The sequence below is a fragment of the Pipra filicauda genome, unplaced genomic scaffold (assembly GCF_003945595.2).
Source record: "Pipra filicauda isolate LSUMZ 115617 unplaced genomic scaffold, ASM394559v2 scaffold54_size4384275_pilon, whole genome shotgun sequence".
In the NCBI taxonomy this organism is placed as follows: Eukaryota; Metazoa; Chordata; class Aves; order Passeriformes; family Pipridae; genus Pipra; species Pipra filicauda.
In genome coordinates, this window is record NW_024104698.1 from 1404279 (window position 1) to 1426044 (window position 21766).

Sequence of the window (21766 nt, forward strand, 5' to 3'; positions counted from 1 at the left end):
TCTAATAATCTCTATTCAAGTATTCTTGCTAACACTACCACAGTTGAACCTGTATGCCTGGAGCTCTGTATTTTGCACTGACAGATTCAAAAATATTGTACCAACTTTGGAGACTTCAACAAATGAATCATAGCTATGATATAAACTGTCAAGAAGAAAAATCACTATTTTTGGAATTATCAGCTCTTCTGAAAACTTGTCCTATAAACAAAATTCCTTACAAATGGTAGAAATGCTATTCACTTTCTGATTACCCTGGTTTTCTATTTTATATTATATATATTATATATTAAATAATGTTATATTTTATATAACATTATGATCTTTCATTATTCCCCTTTACATGGCTTAGTTTCTTCCCTGTGTACCTCTTTCTCTAAGTCTTCACGACTTCCGCTGGAGATGATTTATTGCTTCACATACACTGGTTGGCTAAACTACAGAAACTGAGAGGTTTCTGAGAACTGGTCAAATTCTAAGTTCATGAGACACGTGTGCATTCAGAAGAAGCCTCAGCTTGGATTCTATCTTTCCTATTTAGTGGACTTACACAAACTAAACTTTCATGAAATTGAGATCAGATCTCAAGATACTAAAAGAAAGGAAGAGTGGATTTAAAACCAGTCACACACTGAGGATTTCCTTAGAAACCCAGTTTGAAAATTGTATGTTTATTCACTAGACTTGTAAAGGCAATAGTTACAAAGACATCTATGTGATTTTGGTATTTTGGCCTTGAATATGTATCCCCCAAACAGATAATCTTTCAGTTTTTATTTGGTGTATTTTCTACAAAATATTCCTTCAAATAATTAACTTAAACTACAAAATTTTCTTCTAATATGCAGTCATACATTTTTTAATTGCATTTGTTTCAACTATTAAAATCCAAAAATTATTTAATTGCAGGAACAACTTGTTTCTTTAAGCAAATTTACGATTAAAGGCTTATCAATGCTTAAAATGAAACCTATCAGCTAACAACAAATTTTGAAAGAATATTACTTATTCAATAGGACTACTCCAAAACATCTGGTTACTCATTAGAAAATGATAAAGTATATTTGTATATAATGTGTTCTCTATTTTTACTAGAGGGATTAAAAACAAATAATCCCCCATCTTTATGCACCTCAGACTTTAATCAAGACTGTTACATGTTAGTATTTGCAAATTTCAGTTAACTAAAACCTTAGGTTTCCATTAAGACCTATTAAGTCTTTATTGACTATATTTGCTAACATCTCTGTATAGCATGTAAAGGATAACTTGGAAATCATTTGATTCCCTCACCATGAACCATTTATGTTAACCATTAACTGACTTGGAAAAAATCTGAAAAATGTAAAAGAAGTATTGAGTTCGCCTAAACTGAGAAAAATCAGCACTGAAATAGGATGTTTCAAAGTACTTTATGCATCATAACAGAATTCCTGAGATGAAATCCACTCTATTTTTCAACAGCTTACCCCTTGAGCAATAAATACTTCATACACACAGCATATTCCAACCACTGTTATTCCTTGTTCTTTACACAGTGTTGCAACAGCTACTAGAAACACAGTCACTGCAATTGGAGTCCACACTGCAAATAAAGAAGACATTACTGAAAATGCTCCATCTTACCAAAAACACAAACATACAATAAAGTAAATTAACCTAAAAAGTGAAGACTTTGGCTCTTCATGTTTGAATATGCCAGGTTTTATAAACTTGTTCAGTATGTAATTTCTTAGTAAAGGAAAGATTACCAGTTTTACTCTACAGAAAATAATACATATGTATCAATTTTAAAACTGTCTCTCTTAAATTGAAAGAACTAAATGAAAGGTAAAAGACAGCTATAATAAGGAAAACAAAAAAACCTCTCTCTTTCTTAAATCACCAGAGCATTTTTAGAAATGGAATACTTTATAGGGAGTCATGAATTTTCACAGGGACAATTTAACTCTGGAAAGGAGGAAAGCCTCCTTCACTTACACTGAAACTTTGCAGCTTATTTGTGATTGAACATCTGAAACACCTCAGCATACTTCCACTTAACTTGCAATAATAAAAGTCAGTGCATGAGTCCCCTACTGCAGACGTTACAAAACTAATGAAGAAATGCCTAAGTCTTGAATTAAAAACAAAAGGAAAGCAGTATTACATGGGTATCTTGGGGCTGATGGGGTTTTTTACACACTTGCTGAACCAGTACACCTCTATTACAGTTTTAAGAGCTTTGTTATCAGTGATAAAGAAATTAAGTTATATATCTATTTGTCAATCATTTACCTATGGTATTATCCGGCCCTTTAGATTTTGTATATGACAAAAAAGCAGCTAGGAAAAAAATAGATGATAAAAGCTCTGCTCTGCCCACAACTCCAGTTACCTGAAAAGTAAAAGAAGAAAAACCACAATTATTATATTTATTATTATATTTTAAGATAGTATTTGACTAGATATTATTAGTAATCTGTATACCTTATTTATAAATTGTTAGATATTTATTATTATATATTACATAGAGCTGTCAGATCTTTAAAGAAGTGTTCCACAGAACACAGGAGATAGGAATCCCCAGGAGCAAGTAACTGGGCAAGGAAAGTAAGAGGCCAGCACAGCTGAGTAGGGAACTGCTAGTCAAACAGAAGTGAAAGAAACAAATGCGCAGGCAGTGGAGACAAGGACAGGTAACCTGGGAAGAGTATAGGGACAAAGTTCAGTTCTGTTGGGATGGAGTGAGAAAGGCCAAAGCAAAGCTGGAATTGAACTTAAGGGACACAAAGAATAACAAGAAGGGCTTCTACAGCTATGTTAACCAGAAAAGGAAGGTCAAAGAAAGTGTACCCCTACAATGTTGGAAAACTGGTAACAATGGATGAGGAGAAAGCTGAGGTACTCAACTTTTTTGCCTCAGTCTTCAATGACAACCTCTCTTGCCACATCTCTTGAGTAGACAGACAGCAGGATAGGGACTGGGAGAGCAAAGTGCTTCCTCCTCTAAGTAAAGGTCAGGTTCATGACCACTGAGGAACCTGAACACACATAAGTCTATAGGACCCAATGAGATTCATTCCAGAGTCCTGAGGGAGTCCGATGTAGTTGCATATCTCCACGATATTTGAAAAGTCACGGCAGCAAGATGAAGTCTGTGTGACTGGAAAAAGGGAAATATTGTACCTATCTTTAAAAAGTGTAGAATGAAGGACCATAGGAACTACTGACTTGTCACACCTCTGTGCCTGGGAGGATCATGGAACAGATCCTCTTAGAAGCTATGCTAAGGCACATGGAGAACAGCAAGGCAATTTGAGAAAACCAGGAGAGCTTCACCAAGGGCAAGTCTGTCTGTACCAACACTGACCTTCTATGATGGAATGACCACAGCAGTGGACAAGGGAAGGACCAGAGATGCCATTTATCTCAACTTCTGTAAAGCCTTTGACACAGTCTCCCACAACATGAAGAGAGATGGATTTGATGGGTGGACTGTTGGATGGATAAGGAATTGGTTGGATGGTTGCATCCAGAGGGTAGTGGTTAGCAGCTCAGAGTCCTGATGGACATCAGTGACAAGTGGTGTCCCTCAGGGATCCGTACTGGGACCAGTGTTACTTAAAATCTTCATTAATGACACAGATGAAGGGATCAAGTGCACCCTCAGCAGATTTGCAGATGACACCAAGCTGAGTGGTGCAGTTGACGCACCTGAAGGATAGGTTGTCATCCAGAGGGATCTGGATAAGCTTGAGAAGTGGGCCCATGGGAACCTCACGCAGTTTAACAAGACCAAGTGCAAAGTGCTGCATCTGGGTCAGGGCAACTCCCAGTCTCAATTCAGGCTGGGGGATGAACAGATTGAGAGCAGCCCTGCCAAGAAGGACTTGGGAGTGCTGGTGGATGAGAGGCTGAACATGACCCAGCAATGTGCACTTGCAGTTCAGAAAGCCAATTGTGTCCTGGATTGTATTAAAAGCAGCGTGGCCAGCAGGTCAAGGGAAGGGATTCTGTCCCTCTACTCTGCTCTAGTGAGACCCCACCTGGAGTGCTGCATCCAGCTCTGGGGTCCCCAGCATAGGAAGGACATTGATCTGTTGGAGCAAGTCCGGAGGAGGGCGACCAAACTGACTGAAGGGATGAAGGACCTCTCCTACAAGTAAACATTGAGAGAACTGGGACTGTTCAGCCTGGAGAAGAGGAAGGCTTTGAGCTGACCTAATTGAGGCTCTCCAATACGAGAAGGGAGTCCACAAGTAAGACAGAGAGAGACTATTTGCAAGAGCATGTAGTGACAGGACAGCAAGAATGGCTTCAAACTCAAAGAAAGTAGGTTTAGATTAGATATTAGGAAAAAATTCCTTATTGTGAGGGTGGTGAAGTATTGGAGCAGGCTGCCCAGAGACGTTGTCGATGCCCCATCCCTGGAAGTGTTCAAGGTCAGGTTAGAAGGGGTTTGGAGCAACCTGGTCTAGTGGAAGGTGTCCCTGCTCAAGGCAGGAGGGTTGGAACTAGATGGTCTTTAAGGTCCCTTCCAATTCAAACCATTCTATGTTTCTGTTCTTCTAGTTGATAGTATCATGACTAATACACTATCAGGATACGCAGAAAAGAGATCTGTAAAGCAAGCAAAAAAAGGCTCAGAAGAGTAATGCTGCTTTCAGTTCAATCAGTACCAAATTCAAGAACAAAAATCATACAGGTGGCTGGTGGCCAACTGTGGCTGATACTTAGTTTAAGTACAACCATTAATGATACAACTGAAAAATGCTGTACTTTCCCTTAACTTTAATCATAAATAGCATTTAAGGCAGAATTTGGCCATGGTAACAACTGTTGATTTCATAATACCTGGCAGAAATTAGCTTTTATCAATAGGAGTTCTAAGAGAAGCCTCACAACAACTCACAGAAGCTGTGATTGTTATTTTTGTTTGTAGCTTTTCTAACTGGTTGAACAGATCTGAATCTGAAAGCAGCATTCCTTCAACCGGTGCTATGGCAGCTCTCAGGTGAGCAGTCAACAGTCACAAATAAATTGATGGGAAGCCAAGTGCAATAACGTTAAAGAATGACTCAGGCTTTACCACAGGTCTGGCAATTTTCTGAATGAAAATTTGGTTGGCAATATAAAAATTACAGGTAGTGACCCCTTGATAATGAGAGAGACAGGAATGGATTTTATGAAAATCTGGAGAAGTGCTAAAACGCATAGGGTAGAAGGTTGTTTCAGAATCCCCAATGAAATACAGATTAATTTCCATTTCAGGAACTGTTTTCAAAAAACACTGAAGTGAAACCAACCAGAGATGGAAGACAGATCACTATATTAATGGTTACTGCAGTAGCCACTGTGTTGACCAGAGTACCTTCTAGGACTACTGTTCCTCCTCACTTGTCCTCTTCTGTAATGCCTCAGACTGCTTCCAAACTTTTGCAAGTAAGATAGCTGAAAAATGGCATACTATCCTGAGGTAGATGGTCGTATTCAGCTAAGGAAACCTCATAGCTCATGCTTTAACTATGATGATGTTGAAACCTGACTTTTTGCTGTCCAGTCCCAGCTCAAAATTTTTATTGCTAGGTACATTCTTGGTCAAGCATGATTGATCCAGCACAGCGTAAAATAAGAAAGTAACTCAATATCCAAGGTCACAGTGTAAAGATAACCATTCAAATCTGAATCTGAAATCATACACTAGTGCTTCTTTTTGAGCACTGTATGTTTACTAAACAAGTCACCAAATCATGCACAAACACTGGTAAGACACCAGAGTTTGTGTTAACATTTTGAATAGTATGTAGGTGTTTGTTTCCAAAATATCTTAAGATGTTTCAAGGATTCCTGGTCTGGATCTCAAAATTGCCCAGCATTAAGACAGACATTAAAGAAAACTTTATCTGTAGATCAGTTGGGAGATCATTAGTAAAGCAAGTGTGCTGGTGTGCCTCCAGGGTCCCCCGCCAACAAAAGAGATTCTATTTTTGAATACAAAGGTGATTTATGAGAGAAAATTCCAGCATTCACACTGTTAGTTGACATCTTGTAGCTATAAAGGTGATCAACATGCTTCTGGCCAGAACAGTAGCAAAGTAGCTAGAAACAGTGCTGTTATTCAACCTATTTCATCACAACTTAGATATTACCACTGCAAGAGCCTACTACTCCCTGAAGTCAAACAAAAAATTAATTTCTATCTATCTTGCTCTGCTAACTTTTCCAGGAAAAATATGTTTATCCTAAGATAGGCAAAAAGTGTTGAAATATTTATGTATTGCATCTGCTGTTTCAAACTCTTGTGCAGGTGACTAATAAGTAGGAAATTAATTTGAAGGTATTTAAACCAGGTACATTTCAATTATAAAAGACACAAAGATATCAAAGATATCAAAAATAGCGTGGCCAGCAGGACCAGGGAAGTGATCTTTCCCCTGTACTCTGCGTTGGTGAGGTCACACCTTGAGTATTGTGTTCAGTTCTGGGCCCCTCAGTTCAGAAAGGATATTGAGGTGCTGGAGCGGGTCCAGAGAAGAGCAACAAGGCTGGTGAAGGGACTGGAGCATAAGTCCTATGGGGAGAGGTTGAGGGAGCTGGGGTTGTTTAGCCTGGAGAAGAGGAGGCTTAGAGGTGACCTCATCACCGTCTATAACTACCTGAAGGGAAGTTCTAGCCAGGTGGGGGTTGGTCTCTTCTCTCAGGCACTCAGCAATAGGACAAAGGGGTACGGGCTTAAGCTCCGCCAGGGGAAATTTAAGTTGGATTTTACAGAGAGAGTAATCAGGCATTAGAATGGGTTGCCCAGAGAGGTGGTGGATTCACCATCCCTGGAGATTTTAAATGCAGATTGGACGTGGCACTGAGTGCCATGATCTAGTAAATGGACTGGATTTGGACCAAGGGTTGGACTCGATGATCTCGGAGGTCTTTTCCAACCCAATCGATTCTATGATTCTATGATTCTATGCCATCAAATGACATAAAATGTGGAAGTGAGATCTGGTTTGGAGTTTTCACTAAAACCTGAGTAAGTCAGTCAGGACCCAAATCCCCAGCCCTAACGCAAGTCTCATTATTAGCTCCTCTCTTCCATGCATGGAAACTGCCAGTTATTCTGCCTTTTATACATCTGTACAAGTCACAACTGCCAACTCCACAAATTCTTGGTTGCATATTAAGCAGAATTCTCAATACAAACATATGTAAGGATAAAATACACTACTTCTCAGAGCAGTAAAATACACTACTTCTAAATTGAAAAAGATGGGGGTAGGCAGAAGAAAACCCTCTAACTGATTCTTCATTGACTAGTTAAGTACAACAGCAGGGGAATTCAGCTACAATTGCCCTTTAAACCTCACACTAAATATTTCAAGCACACGTCCAAGTTCCACCAATCCCAGTGTTACAGTGCCCTCATGTGGCTGATATCAGGCTTTACACAGTAACTATGTAACACATTGCCTTACACAAGTAGCTTTTGTTACAGATTGTGTTATAGGATTTGTATAATACTTTTTGCTAACTCTGATGCACAGTATAAAAGCACTTGTGTTAACTTGTTATTTCAGACAGAATTAACAGTTCAAGCATAATAAGGAATCACTGAATTTGGAATGAAAGTGATAAAATTACATAGTCAGATCTAAGCCATGACCCACCAATATTAGTCACTGGCAAGTTGCTAATGCTCCTGTAAAGATACTATCACATTTATTACACAGACCCAAAGCCAAACATGGAAATTTAAAGCACGTTTTTTCAAAGAGCAAGAAAACCTAAAGAAATAAACACATTTTTTTTGCTTTGGAACAAGCAAAAATTTTTAGATGGTTAACTTTTGCATTTTTAAACATTCCACTAACTTCTAGTAAGGATATATTAGTAGCTCGAATAGCAGCCAATTTTAAACTCAACTCAGTTCCTATAAAGATTTGCTCAAAATACATGGATGCAGTTTTCTGAATTGTAACTGACAGGGATTTGTGTTGTTACTGATTAAAAGAGAGATGCAAACTCTTCACATAAAAAAGACAACACCTCCAAAGAATCAAAAGATTCAAACATTTTCAGTTTTCTGAAAATCAGCTAATGCTGTAAGAAAAAAAGAGACTGGATAAGGGCTTTGCAAAACCTCTGTACTGGAATCGAGGAAAGCCAATTGAAGTGATGCAGAAATAACAGCAGAAAATGCCACAAATCTGCTTTATCAGTGTTTCTGATGGAAACACATCTAGTTAATGGCAATCGCAAGACTTCATTTACTCCACAACGCTGCAAGTTTGGTTGGCCATTAAAAGGTATATAATCAGACAGTTTGTACAAACAAAGCTTTTCATAGCAGTGAAAAACTCCCTCAGAACCACAGGAAATATGACAGGACAGAAACATCTTTCTTCTTCCTTCTATCATATATGTTAAAAAAATGGAAGGTTTAAACAGAATGGCCCTAAGTTGGATGTAGCGTTAGCAACAACAATCCCAGAGAAAGTCACACTGAGATAGAGATATTGACATAAAAGAAAGCAGGCAGAATAGACTTGGTGATTAGCCAGAGGGGAGTGCTTATTGATTCTGGAAATGAATTAGGAGGCATTCAGAGTATTTGAAAATAGGATACTGGATGAATCATCCTGGAACATGTCTATGTAAACTAAAGTAGTCATCACCACAAAAGCCAATGTTCATAGCAGAGACCTAAGTTATTTAATAACTAAATTAACATTTCTTTATTTTTCAGTAGCTGCAAGTAATATAAAACAACTTTGAGCATTAAAATTTGTCACTTCCACCAGTCATTGCAAAGGGAAGAGTAAGTATGAGTAAAACCACATTTTCTGGAGTTACAACATATATACAAACTTAGAAACAAATCCCACAAAGTTTAATTAACACAGCTTGAACAAATTAAGCCCATCACAGCTATACCTACCGCTTCCGTATGTATTGGGTGCACTGCAAAGAGCAAGGATGCAACTATGCTGCTCCTGTTGTCCAGAAAGAGCTTACAGACCTTGAGGAAGACTATGCAAACCACCACATGAAAGACCAGATTTAGAAAGTGGTACGAAACTGCATTTAATTCGCTGAACAAGTAGTTTAAGCGAAACGTAAGAACTGTAAGGGGACGGTAAGATTTGTGACTCCTCTCCTAAAAGAAAATAAACAAATCAATCAGTCACCACCAACTTACAAAGTGACTTTCACTCCAAGATACCTTTCTAAAAACCTATGCATACATGACTCTCCCTCTGTTCTCAAGCATCTACTTTCAAAATAAAGGCACAATTGGTAATAGGAAAAAAAATAAAAAATCTAGTTAATTCAATAAAAATCTGATTTAAAATTACAATGTTAAGCAGAAAAAGTTAATTCTGACTATTTTTCCTACTTTCACATAGTTTTAATGTATTATTCAAATATTTTGATTACTCTCCAATTTCATGTTTTAGATCAGTATTTTATAAAATAAAAATGTGGCATACTGAGCTAAATGTATTATTTACATATTTGCAATATATCTACCAGTCAATATGTGTATGTTGCCACTGACTCCATCCCAAAACCCTTTTAAATACTACAATAACACCACCTTCATGTTCCAAAATGCATTTGTTAACAAAACAGCCTATTGATATTTTGATGAATTTGTCCATAAAACAAAGGAAGAAAATCTAAGAAAAAAATGGGAGGTGGGATGGGGAACAAAACAGATGGAAGGCGAATCAAACTGAACAGACAGACAAAACCACAAAATAAGAAAAAGTATTCTAAAAGCCATGAACAATCAAATTAATCTGACTTAATTTAGTTAATTTAAGATGACTTTCAGTTGGTTTTAAGTGCAAAATCAACACTGAATGAGATGGCTTTTTTCTACTACACATGGTTAGGGATTTTTTTTGAGAAACGACACGTTGAAAAATACTACTCGGAACTTTACTGAGAGAGTTAGGGGAACCCACTTAACCCTCAATGAATACAGGACTAAATAAGTGAAAGAATCTGGAAGCTCTTCTTAAAGGGTTATATGAAAATTATGTATCAAAGTCTACTCACAGAGCTAGCAATTAGTATCTCACAAGCATGTTATTGACATAAGAAAATATTATACGGTGGAATACCCTGATAGGCAGAAAACCTATGACTGTCAGAGAATTTTTGTTCATTTGCTCAGCAATGGCACCACGTGTAACTTTTTAAACTGTATCTAAATCCTTTAGCCCTTGCCATGTAATGATGTTTATCAACAACTTCAATGCCAATGTAGCTTTTCAGATAAAACACAGCCACTCTACATGGGCTACAAAGCAGAAACTCTGATTTCACACAGATACACTTACTCAAATAAATTTAAAGGATTCAGTGTCTGTTCTCTAAGTCCAAGCTTTCTTAAGTGTTATCTTTCCTTCCAGACTGCATTTAGAAATAAATATCCCTGTATGTCAACATATAACTTTTGCAAGGAAGAGAAACTGGTCAGAGTTGTGTAATTTTGATACTGGAATTAGATAGTAATCAGCATTTTGCAGCTGTGTGCTGTCTATACAACTTTATATATATATATTTATATATATATATATATACATACACACGACTATTCTTACCAGTTCTTTTAGTAAACAAAGGGAAAGAATATAAGCAACATATGTTCCTGATATTATAGTACGAAACACTAACACCACCAAATTCCGTCTAATCCAAAATATTCTGTTAAAATCACATTAGGGAAAGAAGTGGAAAAACTCTCTGCAAGGGTGTTGTTTTTTTTCATTTCCTAAAGCCTCAAAGTGTTTTACAAAGAGTTTACCTCAGACATGGGAGTGCCCCAGAAGTCATTTTGAAAAAGATTTTTTAATGGAGTAGAAGGATGCAAATCTTTATTGTCCAAAATTGCTGAGACATCATCAAAAACAAAGCCACAAAAGAGACTGTTCCAGTAGCAGGCTGCCACCACACCAACTATCAGTGCTGCTTCCTTCAGGCTTACATCAGCCATCTTCTCTAAGAGTTTTCATGGACAAAAGCTGAAATACATGGACAGAAACTTAAGTAATTTTAGTAATTAGAAACTAAACTTGACAAAGAAAGTGAAATTAAAACAGTATTTTATAAGTTAATGACACTACCTACCTAAAAATCAGTAAGATAGAAAGTTTTCCTCAAGTTTCATGCATGTTACACAATTTAGTGTTTAAAAACTCTCATTAAGAAGTCTCACCCTTAAAAAGCCTTTGCAGAAGGTGGATACACTGCTATCTTTCATCTTTTACAGAAAAAAAAAAGTATTGATAACATATTGTGATGTAGTTTTTGCAGACAGCTATGCAGTTCAAGCAAATGCTGCAAACTGAAGAACTATGAAAATTAAGTTCTCTAGAATCCTGAGTAATTTAAAATATTGACACAAAATTCTAAGTTACAGGACGCATATGTTTTAATTATTGATAGGGTTTAGGTTTAAAGTTGTTTTTCAAAATATTTCAGAAGTAATTAAAACAAAAACAAATTTCAAATAATCAGAAGATCAAACAGGAAACTTCAAGAAGTTCATAAATATACATGTTCAATAGGTAAAGGACATTAATAATAATTAAAAAGTTAAATTTACCATCGAAGCTCAAACCTTGCTCATTTGCATTCTTCACAGAAGTTCATGAAAAGGTCATTTTTTCCCACCACTCTGCCAATTGTTCTGGTGTCACTGACTGTTCATGAGAGTCCTGTCTAAAAAAAATAGATACAAAAAAGACACTACAAATGAACTTTAGCTTACATTATTTTCTCTCATCTTGCATAAACTTCCTAAACCCTAGAAATTATTAATCAGCAATATTATGATTATTTACAAAACACTATGTGGGTGAACTGATCAAAAGGTGAAATTACTGTGTATTGTGTTGTTTTAAATTACTGTTCTGCCTTGGAAGAATAAGAAGGTAACTACAGGTCAAAGGTATTATTTTTGACCACTGGTTGACACAGCATGGATCACTGCCAACCGTTGGGACCAAAGATATTGAAAAGCTACAGAGAGTTAAACAATTACTTCATTTTGAGAAAAAGAAGAGATGACTGAACAAAAAATATTTTCCCCCAAACTACAAAGGGACACAGAGCAGCTAACATTAGCCAGATAATGCAGAGCCATAAATACGTAAAACCCCAGCCTTATGTTTATCAGGGTTCACACATCAAAGCTGATGAGCTCTTCAGAAGTTGTAGTCTGTTTTACCATCCTAAACCCTGAAATCCTGGTGATATTTTTTTCCTTTGGTTTGCTGATTTTTTTTTTAATTGTGCAGATTTATCACACAATACCTGGGGTTGGAAGGGACCCACAAGGATCACTGAGTCCAATTCCTGGCCCTGCACAGAACAACCCCAAGAATCACACGATGTGCCTGAGAGCATTGTCCAAACCCTTCTTAAACTCTAAGAACAGGCCACAGAGATCTCATCTAGATAGGTGACTTTGGTTGTGGTTTGCAGCCTGGACCTGAGAGCATGTCAATCACCTACCACAACTGGGGGCAAAGGAGTAGTGGTACAGGAAGGAATACATGTGAAGCAAGATGCTGGTGCAGTTAAACTAAAAACCAGGACACAGATAATTTAAGAGGAATGAAACCAAACCATTCCTTATTACTCACATAATGGCAGTGAAGGGTTTTTTTTACTTTTCTAGTAAAAAAACCCCAAAACAATGTTAAAGGATGTTGCTACATCTGTTTCATAGAATCATACAATGGTTTGGGTTGGAAGGGATCTTAAAGATCATCTAATTCCAATGACCCTACCATGGGCTCAGAGCACTTTAAAACACTAAGCCAAGATTACACCTGAACATATTTACAGTCTTCTTGGCAACCAGAGATATCTTATTAAAAAAAAAAAAAGAAAACAAATCATACTGCAGGAATACATGAAAAGACGGTCCACTTTTGAACTTCAACTTAAAGTATTTTAGTTCCCCCCCTTTCAAAGGACGTGGATAAGAAACTGATGTTTCTCTCTCTGCTAGAATTTTTGCAACAGCTTCTGAATAGTGTGCTTTCTACTTCTTGAAGGTCACTAATTCTACTGAAAAGCACTGACATCTGAAAAGCACCTAAAATCAATATGTAATGATTTTCCAACATACAAGCCTTTATTTTTTAAAATACTGTGAAAAGATAACATTGCCGCACAGAACCAATTTTAAGGTTTATTTAAATTCACCCTTTAAGAAACAGCATTGTAAAACAAGTAGGGTTTTGGTGACCTGAGGTATTAACAACATGAATTTACTGTATTGGTTGAAGCATCAAGCCCTTGCAGTTACTGCTTGCGTATCAAAGAGAAATTGTGGTAATCCTTTAGCAATACTTTTCAGAAACAGCTACTGCTACCCAACTAGCAAAAAACTAAGACCGATTCCCAAGTATTGCTTCCTATCAAAAGGAAAAGCTTAATCAATCTTATTAGCTCCTTCAACTATGTTTTGTAGTAGAACTACTACTTCCTGCTGGGTCCACCATCACACTCCAAGCTTCAAACCTGCAATCATCATTAACATGTTGAGAATGCAAAACTAAAGCAGAGGGAGGCTTGTAAAAGCTCATCTGTACTTGGTAAGCCAGGCTAAAGTATGCCTGCCATTAATCTCAAGTAGAAAACAGCAATTGCTACCAAAACTCTTCTCATGCCAACTAATCTGTTATCACTTTGATGCTGGAAACTAAGAAACCATGTAAGGAGTACACAAGACTGAGAACCTCATAAATCACAGATGTGCAAGAGGCTGCTGAAGCCTTGGTATGACCGGGCTCCTCAAGTGAATGGATACATTCCCCTTCTTACCCAACAGACATGTTGATCAACCCAAGTATCGTCTTGCAAGTGCCAGTATTTCACCACTCCCAGTGATGGATGTGTTGATAAACTCTTGTAAAATACCGCCTAACAACTCCTTTCTTAACACAGACTTGCTGCGAGGGAGAACTGCATCACTGTTTGATAACCACTGAAAGTCCTACACATGTAAACAGACTGACAATCCCTCAAGTCATTTTTTCATCTTACCTACCTGCTACTTTCACAGCTTCTAAGGCTGCCCATCAGATACCTTAACCACCCTCTAGGCTGTATGACTGCCAGTTCATGGTCTAGTACACAGACACAGAGCCACTGTTTGACTGGATGAACTCAGGACAGACACATTACAAAGACCTCTGTTGGATGCTCTAATTTACAACAATATCTGACCATGCCATGAGGAATACACAGCTGAAAACATTAAACAGCAAGATAAGCCTTGAGAGGTAGAAACTGCACAGTCATGAGAGCCAACTGTGTCAAAAATACCCAAGCTGTGCAAAACACCCGATCGTTGGTCTAAATTTCTTAAGCTGTTTGGCACAGAAATCTGCATTTTGCACTGCACTGTTTCCATGTTTGTACAGAGAGATTAAGTGGAAAGGACCAAAGAGAACCAGAACTCTCAAGGCAGTTTGGCTTGTAAGGCATATAGTTTTCCTCTTCCAACTTCTTGAGATCCCTCTAACAATTCATCCAGTCTTCTCCTTCAAGAATTACAAACAAGACATAAGAAAACCCTGTAAAACTGAAAAAATACACCAACAAAAAACCCAACCAACCAACAACAACCAAAAGCCAAAGCACTTTTAGAAAGGTAGGAAAACAAAATATTTCTCTACTCTAAACCCATGACACTATAGATGGTTCAGCACTACATGCTGCAAAACACAGTAGTCTGCACAGAAAAACTCCAACACAAATAAAAAAAGGCATAATGATGTTCTAAAAGTATCCTCAGTTGGGAAATTTGGGAGTGCAGAAGACATTTTCTACCCATATCAATTTAGAAAAAAATAGGAAGTGTATATTTTGGCAGGAATGGAGTTGCAATCCCTAAACATGCAAAAGCTATTTAGCACTCCATAATTAGCTATCAGCTAATAATCATGCTATCTGTCACATTATATTAACAGACCCTCACAGAAGCAAATATATTTGTGTTAGTAAGTCAGATGGTAAGGCACATCTTACTATCTAACTTCAGAAACTTAAAACATACATTTAAATTTTTTCTTCTAGGGAGTAATGGCACTTTTTACACCCTGAAGGTCATTAATAAAACATGTGTTATGACTGTTGGCTAAAAAAATAGTCAGGCATTTCTGGAAATTTATTCACTACAGAGACATAAACTTTGCTAACCACTGAAGGTCCTGAACTGTTTAAAACGTATTTACAGTTCAAACAGAAATCCATCAAAGGTGGAAGAAAACAAAGAGCCACTCCCAAATTTAAATTTTTTTATTTTTAAACAATTGAGCAATAAGTTCATCTAAGAGGTGGTGGCTTGAACTGATGAATATCAGCAGAGATATATATATAAACCAGTAGTGCAGTCACTTAAAACTAGCATTTTAATTCAGCTTCTAAGGCTCTGCTAAATATCCTACTAACTTTTGCATATTTTTATTTTGGGCTAAATTGAACATTCTTCCTGCTGATTTGATACAAGTGTTTAATGACAGAAATCATAACTTTGTTTCTGTTGTCCCTTTCCAACACAGCCATTAAATTTATCTTCACTTAAAAATGTCACTCTAACGTACAACTCAAATGCAAAACAACTTAGATGCACAGTTGAGATTTAAATGATTGAGTCTGAATCTGATCTAGAAGGGAAGCAGTATTTGGGAAGATGGGAGGAGAAATAATACAAAGCATGCCTGGATTCCCCTTTCATTTTGCTGAGATCCTAGAAGAGAATAAGGTGTAGAAAGAAAAGCTTTATTGTGAAAGCCCTCCTCTGCAAATACTACCAGATCAAGAGGGATGGGATTAATACGAAGTAATCTTCACTACCCAGGAGACAATGCCATCCAGCCTTCTCTTCATACGGTTCTGAAGGATCAATCAGAAGAGGACTGGCAGCTCTGAAACGAAGTCAGAACATGTTGCAGGCCAGATGAGAGATTTCCCAAGGGGAAGACTGGAGAGCTTGCTGGCAACCAAGCAGCTGAACTAACACTCAGAACATTTTAGGTTACTCTGGTACAAGTATCAAAACATAACACAAATTTAAAGTTGGTGAGATGAAGATACTGATTTAGCTGCTGGTTTAGCTTAAATTTGTTCAATGTAACTGGTACAAAGCAGCTGAAAAACAAACCACACAGGTCTAGTTTGTATTTTAAGGTATTTTATAACTTAAATCATTAACAGAATCTCACATTTCAAAGTTATACCTTCAGGTTTTCTAGGGTTGAGGTTTTTTTGCTACATTCAAACAGTAACAAAATAACACCTGTTCTATTTTGAGTAGTTACATAAAAAATATTTTGCCTCCTCATAGGACACTGATGCAAAAATAGCATCCCTGAAATAACACGGATCTAGAACACTCTCAGTGTTCTAGAAATACAACAGCAGAAGCTGCATGTTTGTTAACTCCAAAGAATAAACAATCAAAAGCTACATGGGAGGTATAAGCTGGAAACACAGCTTTCAGACTCTGCTAAGCATGTCCTTATTTAGTATGCTGGGTCTGTATATAATTTCTTGTGGTATTTTATATAACATTCCATTAGATCTTTCATATCAAAGGTCTTTGCAATAGCATAGTGTTATCAAAACTGCAGTTTAACACAGACACCTAACTCTCCTGTCAATCAGAGTAGGTCATACTGTGATCTATGGACATAAAATAACTTTTGCTCCCAAACTACAAGCACATATTCCCAATAAAAGAAGATCCACTTATGCAAAGTTCATCAGGTGATTAGATGTGATGCAGAACAAAAGAAAAACTAATTCACTTGGTTTAAGCCATGCTGTATTTTAAGCGTTTTCTTATTTTTTGTGGGGTTAACATCTCCATTCTTTTAACTCTTTTTTCACTTTTGGAGTTTCCAGGCCCGCCTCAAATCCAATTCCTGCACCAATCTTCTTACTAGATGCAATTAGAACCTAGATGTGGTTTCACTACCAGGATATGTAATGGTGTGTTTTCTGTTGATTGTGTAATAGAACACTAAAAAACGCTGAAGCACATTAAATAGAGCACACTAAATAGCTATACGGGCCTTAACAGTTTGTTAACCTGATGAAGAGGATAACAAAGAAGTTCCTATAGCTAAGTATCCTAACATCAATGAATTATTTTCTCTATCACAGGAGGATCCATTTCCTGAAAGTTTATTTTGTAGCAAGGCACCATTATTCTCAGTGTGTCACTTGTTCCACCTATAAAAGTCACTACTACTAAGAAATTGTTCTACACTTAACCAAAACGAATTTTATTTTAGTAACATTACCCATTCATGAAATATAATCTAGTCTCTTTCCCTTCCCTAACTACAGTTTGCTTTTTGTAGCCAATATGGAACTATAATTAATCAACTCTAGATATGGTATAAAAGTCTTCACTTTTAATCTAAGAGCTATGTTGTGACTGGAACAAGTTGCATAACTATAAGGAGCGCCAAGCATCTTGCATCTTGTCAGCCTCCATTAAATATCAACACTAATGAAGAAACAGCAAAGAAAATTAAAGCAATGAATAACCCAGGAAAAGGGTAAAAGCACAAAGATAATATTATGATCACCTTCCCCTTTCCATTAAGAAAAAAAATAAACAAAACAAACCAACAAATCCCCTTCAGCTCTCCACAGCTGTTGAATGAACAACTACAAAGAGATAAACACGTCTCGAATGGTTGCTGGCTTTCCTTGTTTATTGGAAAAGATGCCTTCACACCCATTTAACTAAAACACAAGACCCCTAACTTTTGGGGCTATCAGACCACTACTAAAGCTCGAACTGTCTTGCTGGTCACCAGCACCCTATGGATTCGACCAGTTTATAGATGTTACCTGTCTGGTGCACTACTTCACTCCGCAGAATAAACACTTCCTGGGCCCCCGCTATTCCACACTTACACACAAGGCACCCGCGCAGTCCCGCAGGCCTCCAGCGGCCGAGCAGGAATGAGCATGCCGCCCGCAACCCTGGGTCGAGGCACACAACGCCAGGCCGGGTTGAGCGGTGGAAGGGCCGAGCCGGGGCGGGCCCGTGCTATGCTCAAGGGGCCGAAGCCGCACCGCAGCCCCGCAGGCCCGGAGGGCGCACCGCTGCGGCCCGGCAGGCACGGCCAGCGGGGAGAGGACCGAAACGACCGCGGGCAGCAGCTGCACCGGACCTGCCCCCAGCCCGCCCGCTGCCGGCCGTACCCGAGGCCGTACCTGAGTCCGCGGGACGCACCGCGGCTGCTCCCGACGCCGGAGCCCCCGCCGCACGCGCACCGCCACCGCCACCGCCCTCCGCCCCGCGGAGGCTGTTGGGAAGGAGGCGGGCGGGGTCCCCGAGGCCTGCCGGGAGCTGTAGTCCCGGGGAGCCGCCCGGCGGCGCGGGTGGCGCTCGGCATCCTTGCCCCGGCGGAGCGGCGCGGCGCGCCCGGGCGGGATCGCGCCCTGCCTGCCCGCCCCTTGGAACGGGGAGCGCCCGCCTGGCACCGCGGCGCCTGTCTGTGGGTGCTGCGGGAGTGCCGACTTTCCCTGCGCCTATGAGTACCCGGGTGTACGGGAGCCGAGCTGGCGGGAGAGTCTGACTGCGTCGCCTGGCAGCGGCCACCGCCATCTCCCGGGAGCGGTGAGGCCGAGGGGCGGGCGGTGCTCCGGGGAAGGAGAGCCAGACCTGGCGGGCAGCCGGGCCGGGGGAGGCGGGGGCGGCCGCGGGGCCTGGGCAGCGTCCCAGTGCGGAGCCCGGGAAAGGCACATCCCGCTGGGGCTGTACTCGGCTGATGCCTCAGCTGTGTCTCGTGGTGAAGGCGGCCGAAAATAAGGCAACTTGTTAGTTCATCAGAGTTGGATGAAACGGAGGCAGCATCTTGGAGGGATCGCGGGCTGTCAGTGTATCATTGCTGGGGCTGGGATATATACCAGTTGGGAGAAAACTGGAACCCTGCAAAAGATCCTCTTTTGGTTGGGGTTTTGCAATTAAGATCTCGTGCTTCAGAGAGCTGGGCCAGGTAGTGCAATTTGAAAGTCCAGAAGTAGCTTAATCTGAGTTGCCCATAGTAAATAAATACTGAGCTAGCCTTGTGACTATGATGCTTCTTGGTATTCAGTCTTGCTCAAGTGTACATGACTCTGTGCTGGCCATTATACACACCTTTGCAGAAAAAGAACAGCTGTGCCTACTGGTGCTTGATTTCACTGTGTTGATAAGGTATCATCCTGTCAGCTTAGCTGCCTCTTTACGTGGTTTCCTTTAGGCAGCATGGGAATTGTTGGTCTGATCGTACTTGAACACACTCACCAGATCTTTTCTATCTACCCGTGCTGCACTTTGCAACATCTACCCATTTTATGTATGTTTGATTCCTTGAGTAAGTCAAGAAAGGCTTGTGATAACTAATGTCACATGCATATCTATTTCACTCGTTTTGTAGACCCCTGATCTCAGTGTCTCATCACACAGATCATCTGTCCACTAAAGCCGCAGGTTTAACTGAAGGCAAGGGATGAGCTAAATTTTATGATGGAAAACTCTTCAATTAAATAAATTCTCTCTTGTTGTCCTTAAGTATGTACATACTGTAGAACATACTGTATGCATAGGTCGTGCCCCCCCCATACCTTCCTATGGTCTCCCAACAAGTTGGATTATTTTGTTTATGTACAGATATGTCTCCTTTTGGATAAAATTTTCTGACATTTTCTTCAGATATTATTTTGTAAGTTAAGAGAAAAAGATATTTGCAAGATGGAAGGTAGGAAAGGATTGACAGTAGTAAGGTTGTATATTTGCTTTCAGAATAGTTTTGATTGTTGGCCATTTCATACTTGTAAGCCCTACATCTCATTATTTCAGAAAAAATGACTGTGTTTAAAAACTCCAATCATAAAACAAGTGTGTTATTGAAATCAAGTAGTATTCAATTAACTGAAGAAGTGCCAAGATCAATATTCTTCTGGTATTATCCTTTGCCACCTACAACAATGCAGAAAAGCAAAAATCTATATATGATGTCATCCTTATGAAGTCATGGATTATATATAATGCATGTTTTATATTTAGCAAACATTGAAGAAATATAGTTAATATTGGAGAGCTCTTGACTAGTTCACATATTGAGAAAAGATGAGGAAAGGTTGATTTTTATCATCCCTTAAGCATACAGCTGGATTTCAAGGTCCTACAGCTCTTCTTTTCAGAATGCTTAGGCATTTTTTTTGGCAAAGTAATACCAGTAATAAAAATTTCCCTTTTATAAAGGGAGAAGTTTTCAGTTGTTGAGTCTTTCAACTGCTGAACAATGAACAGGGTACATGACGGAAGAGATCTCAAAATATCATGCTCAGTGTAGAGCATTGTTAGAGCTACTGATTGAGCTCAATTTTTTCCTATAAAAGAGAATGCTCTGACATTAGTTTTTTGAATAATTTATTATTCTGGTTAGTTTTATTTCTTTCATAATTGAAAATTATTTCTTGAGCATTTATACCATGTTAATAATTTAGGGGAATAAGTAGATTAAAAATGCTCTGTTAAAAATTTGGCAGAATTTACTGTTTGAAATATTGATCATAAAGGCTAGAGATAGCTCCAGAGGATAGAATAATCCGAGATATTCAATCTCTTCTGCCTTTTTCAGACACTGTATTGGCTTTTAGGCAGTAGGTAAACAGTAGAACAAAACTTTCCACCACTTTCGGATCAGATTTTTGTCAGTTTCCAGGTAGATTCATGTCCTTTGTCAATTCAAGTATTCTAATAATTCCCCCCGATATTTAACTGAAAGAGTTTAATATCTTATAAATTAGTGTCAAGAAATGGGTGCTCACAGTATCAAGCTTAAAGAAGGTGTTGGTTGTCTTTTAAATATTAGAAATAACGATTTTTGTGACTGTAAGGAGATGTTTATCCTACAAGGGCTGGTTCAAGGGGCATCCAGTTGTGTTTGTTCATTAGCATAAAAATACTACATTGCGAGATGGGGAAGAAAACAACTATATTAAAGTTAAAATATGGGTTTCACAGATGTCCTGATCTTCACTGTTAGTGTCAAAAATTCATTGAGTATGCATGGTGTAATTTTTAACTTAAAGAAAAAAGGTTTTACTATGACCTCCTAGTTTGCAGTAGTTCAAAATGTGAACGAAGTGTTAATCAGTGTTACAAATAGATACAATTAATAGAATCATCTTGTGTGGTTCAGTGGCCAGCCTCCATTTAATCATTTGACCTGAAATTGACTGGCACTGATAATACTTGATAACTGTTATTTTTATTTTTGTTTTAGGAAAAAAATCGTAAATTCAGTATGGCACCTATTTTAGATTGGAAGAAGCTTATGAAAGTTGATCCAGATAGTCTGCCTCATCAAGAGGAACTAGCAGACAGATTGCTGGAGACCATGTCCAAGGTACTTAAGAGAAGAAGAGAACATAAGGGTTTGTTATATGTTCTTCCCTAAATTGTCTCTGGTCCTTCACGTACCTGAAAGATTTATTTTGTGGATTTCATAGATATTAGTATAAAAACACTGTTGTCTCTTTCGTTAGGTTGATGGGAAAGACTTAAAAACTGAAACTCCAGAAAAACTGATACATCTTTTTAAAATTACTCAGTCTCTACTGAAGGTTTGTGTTAATCCTCAATTACTACAATTGTATTGTAGTACCTGCATATAGCTGTAGGCATTTAGTAGTGGGAAGTGAATTGGACTAACATAGTTATATAGATGGAAAATGCAAACAAATTTCT

General features: G+C 38.5%; 2 protein-coding genes across 11 annotated transcripts in view; one reads left to right on the forward strand and one right to left on the reverse strand.

Annotated features, from left to right (window-relative positions):
- Positions 1-18317, reverse strand: part of TMTC3 (transmembrane O-mannosyltransferase targeting cadherins 3) — a 30766-nt gene extending 12449 nt beyond the window's left edge. Inside the window, exons 1-6 of one of the 6 annotated variants that reach the window (XM_027732930.2) lie at positions 18241-18317; positions 11609-11709; positions 10793-11009; positions 8915-9133; positions 2278-2377; positions 1470-1585 (exon numbers count right to left, since the gene is read on the reverse strand). In XM_027732930.2, the coding sequence (XP_027588731.1) occupies positions 1470-1585; positions 2278-2377; positions 8915-9133; positions 10793-10981 (624 nt within the window). In that variant the 5' untranslated portion in view covers positions 10982-11009; positions 11609-11709; positions 18241-18317. Of the gene's footprint in view, positions 1-1469; positions 1586-2277; positions 2378-8914; positions 9134-10792; positions 11010-11593; positions 11710-15818; positions 15933-17871; positions 18162-18240 lie in introns of those variants that run through there. The other 5 variants (XM_027732926.2, XM_039387273.1, XM_027732927.2 and 2 more) reach the window with 5 other exon arrangements.
- A 110-nt stretch (positions 18318-18427) lies between these two features.
- Positions 18428-21766, forward strand: part of CEP290 (centrosomal protein 290) — a 51916-nt gene continuing 48577 nt past the window's right edge. For 2 of the 5 annotated variants that reach the window (XM_039387299.1, XM_039387302.1), the window contains exons 1-3: positions 18430-18646; positions 21303-21425; positions 21565-21642. In XM_039387299.1, coding sequence (XP_039243233.1) covers positions 21324-21425; positions 21565-21642 — 180 coding nt within the window. In that variant the 5' untranslated portion in view covers positions 18430-18646; positions 21303-21323. Of the gene's footprint in view, positions 18647-21302; positions 21454-21564; positions 21643-21766 lie in introns of those variants that run through there. The other 3 variants (XM_039387303.1, XM_039387300.1, XM_039387301.1) reach the window with 3 other exon arrangements.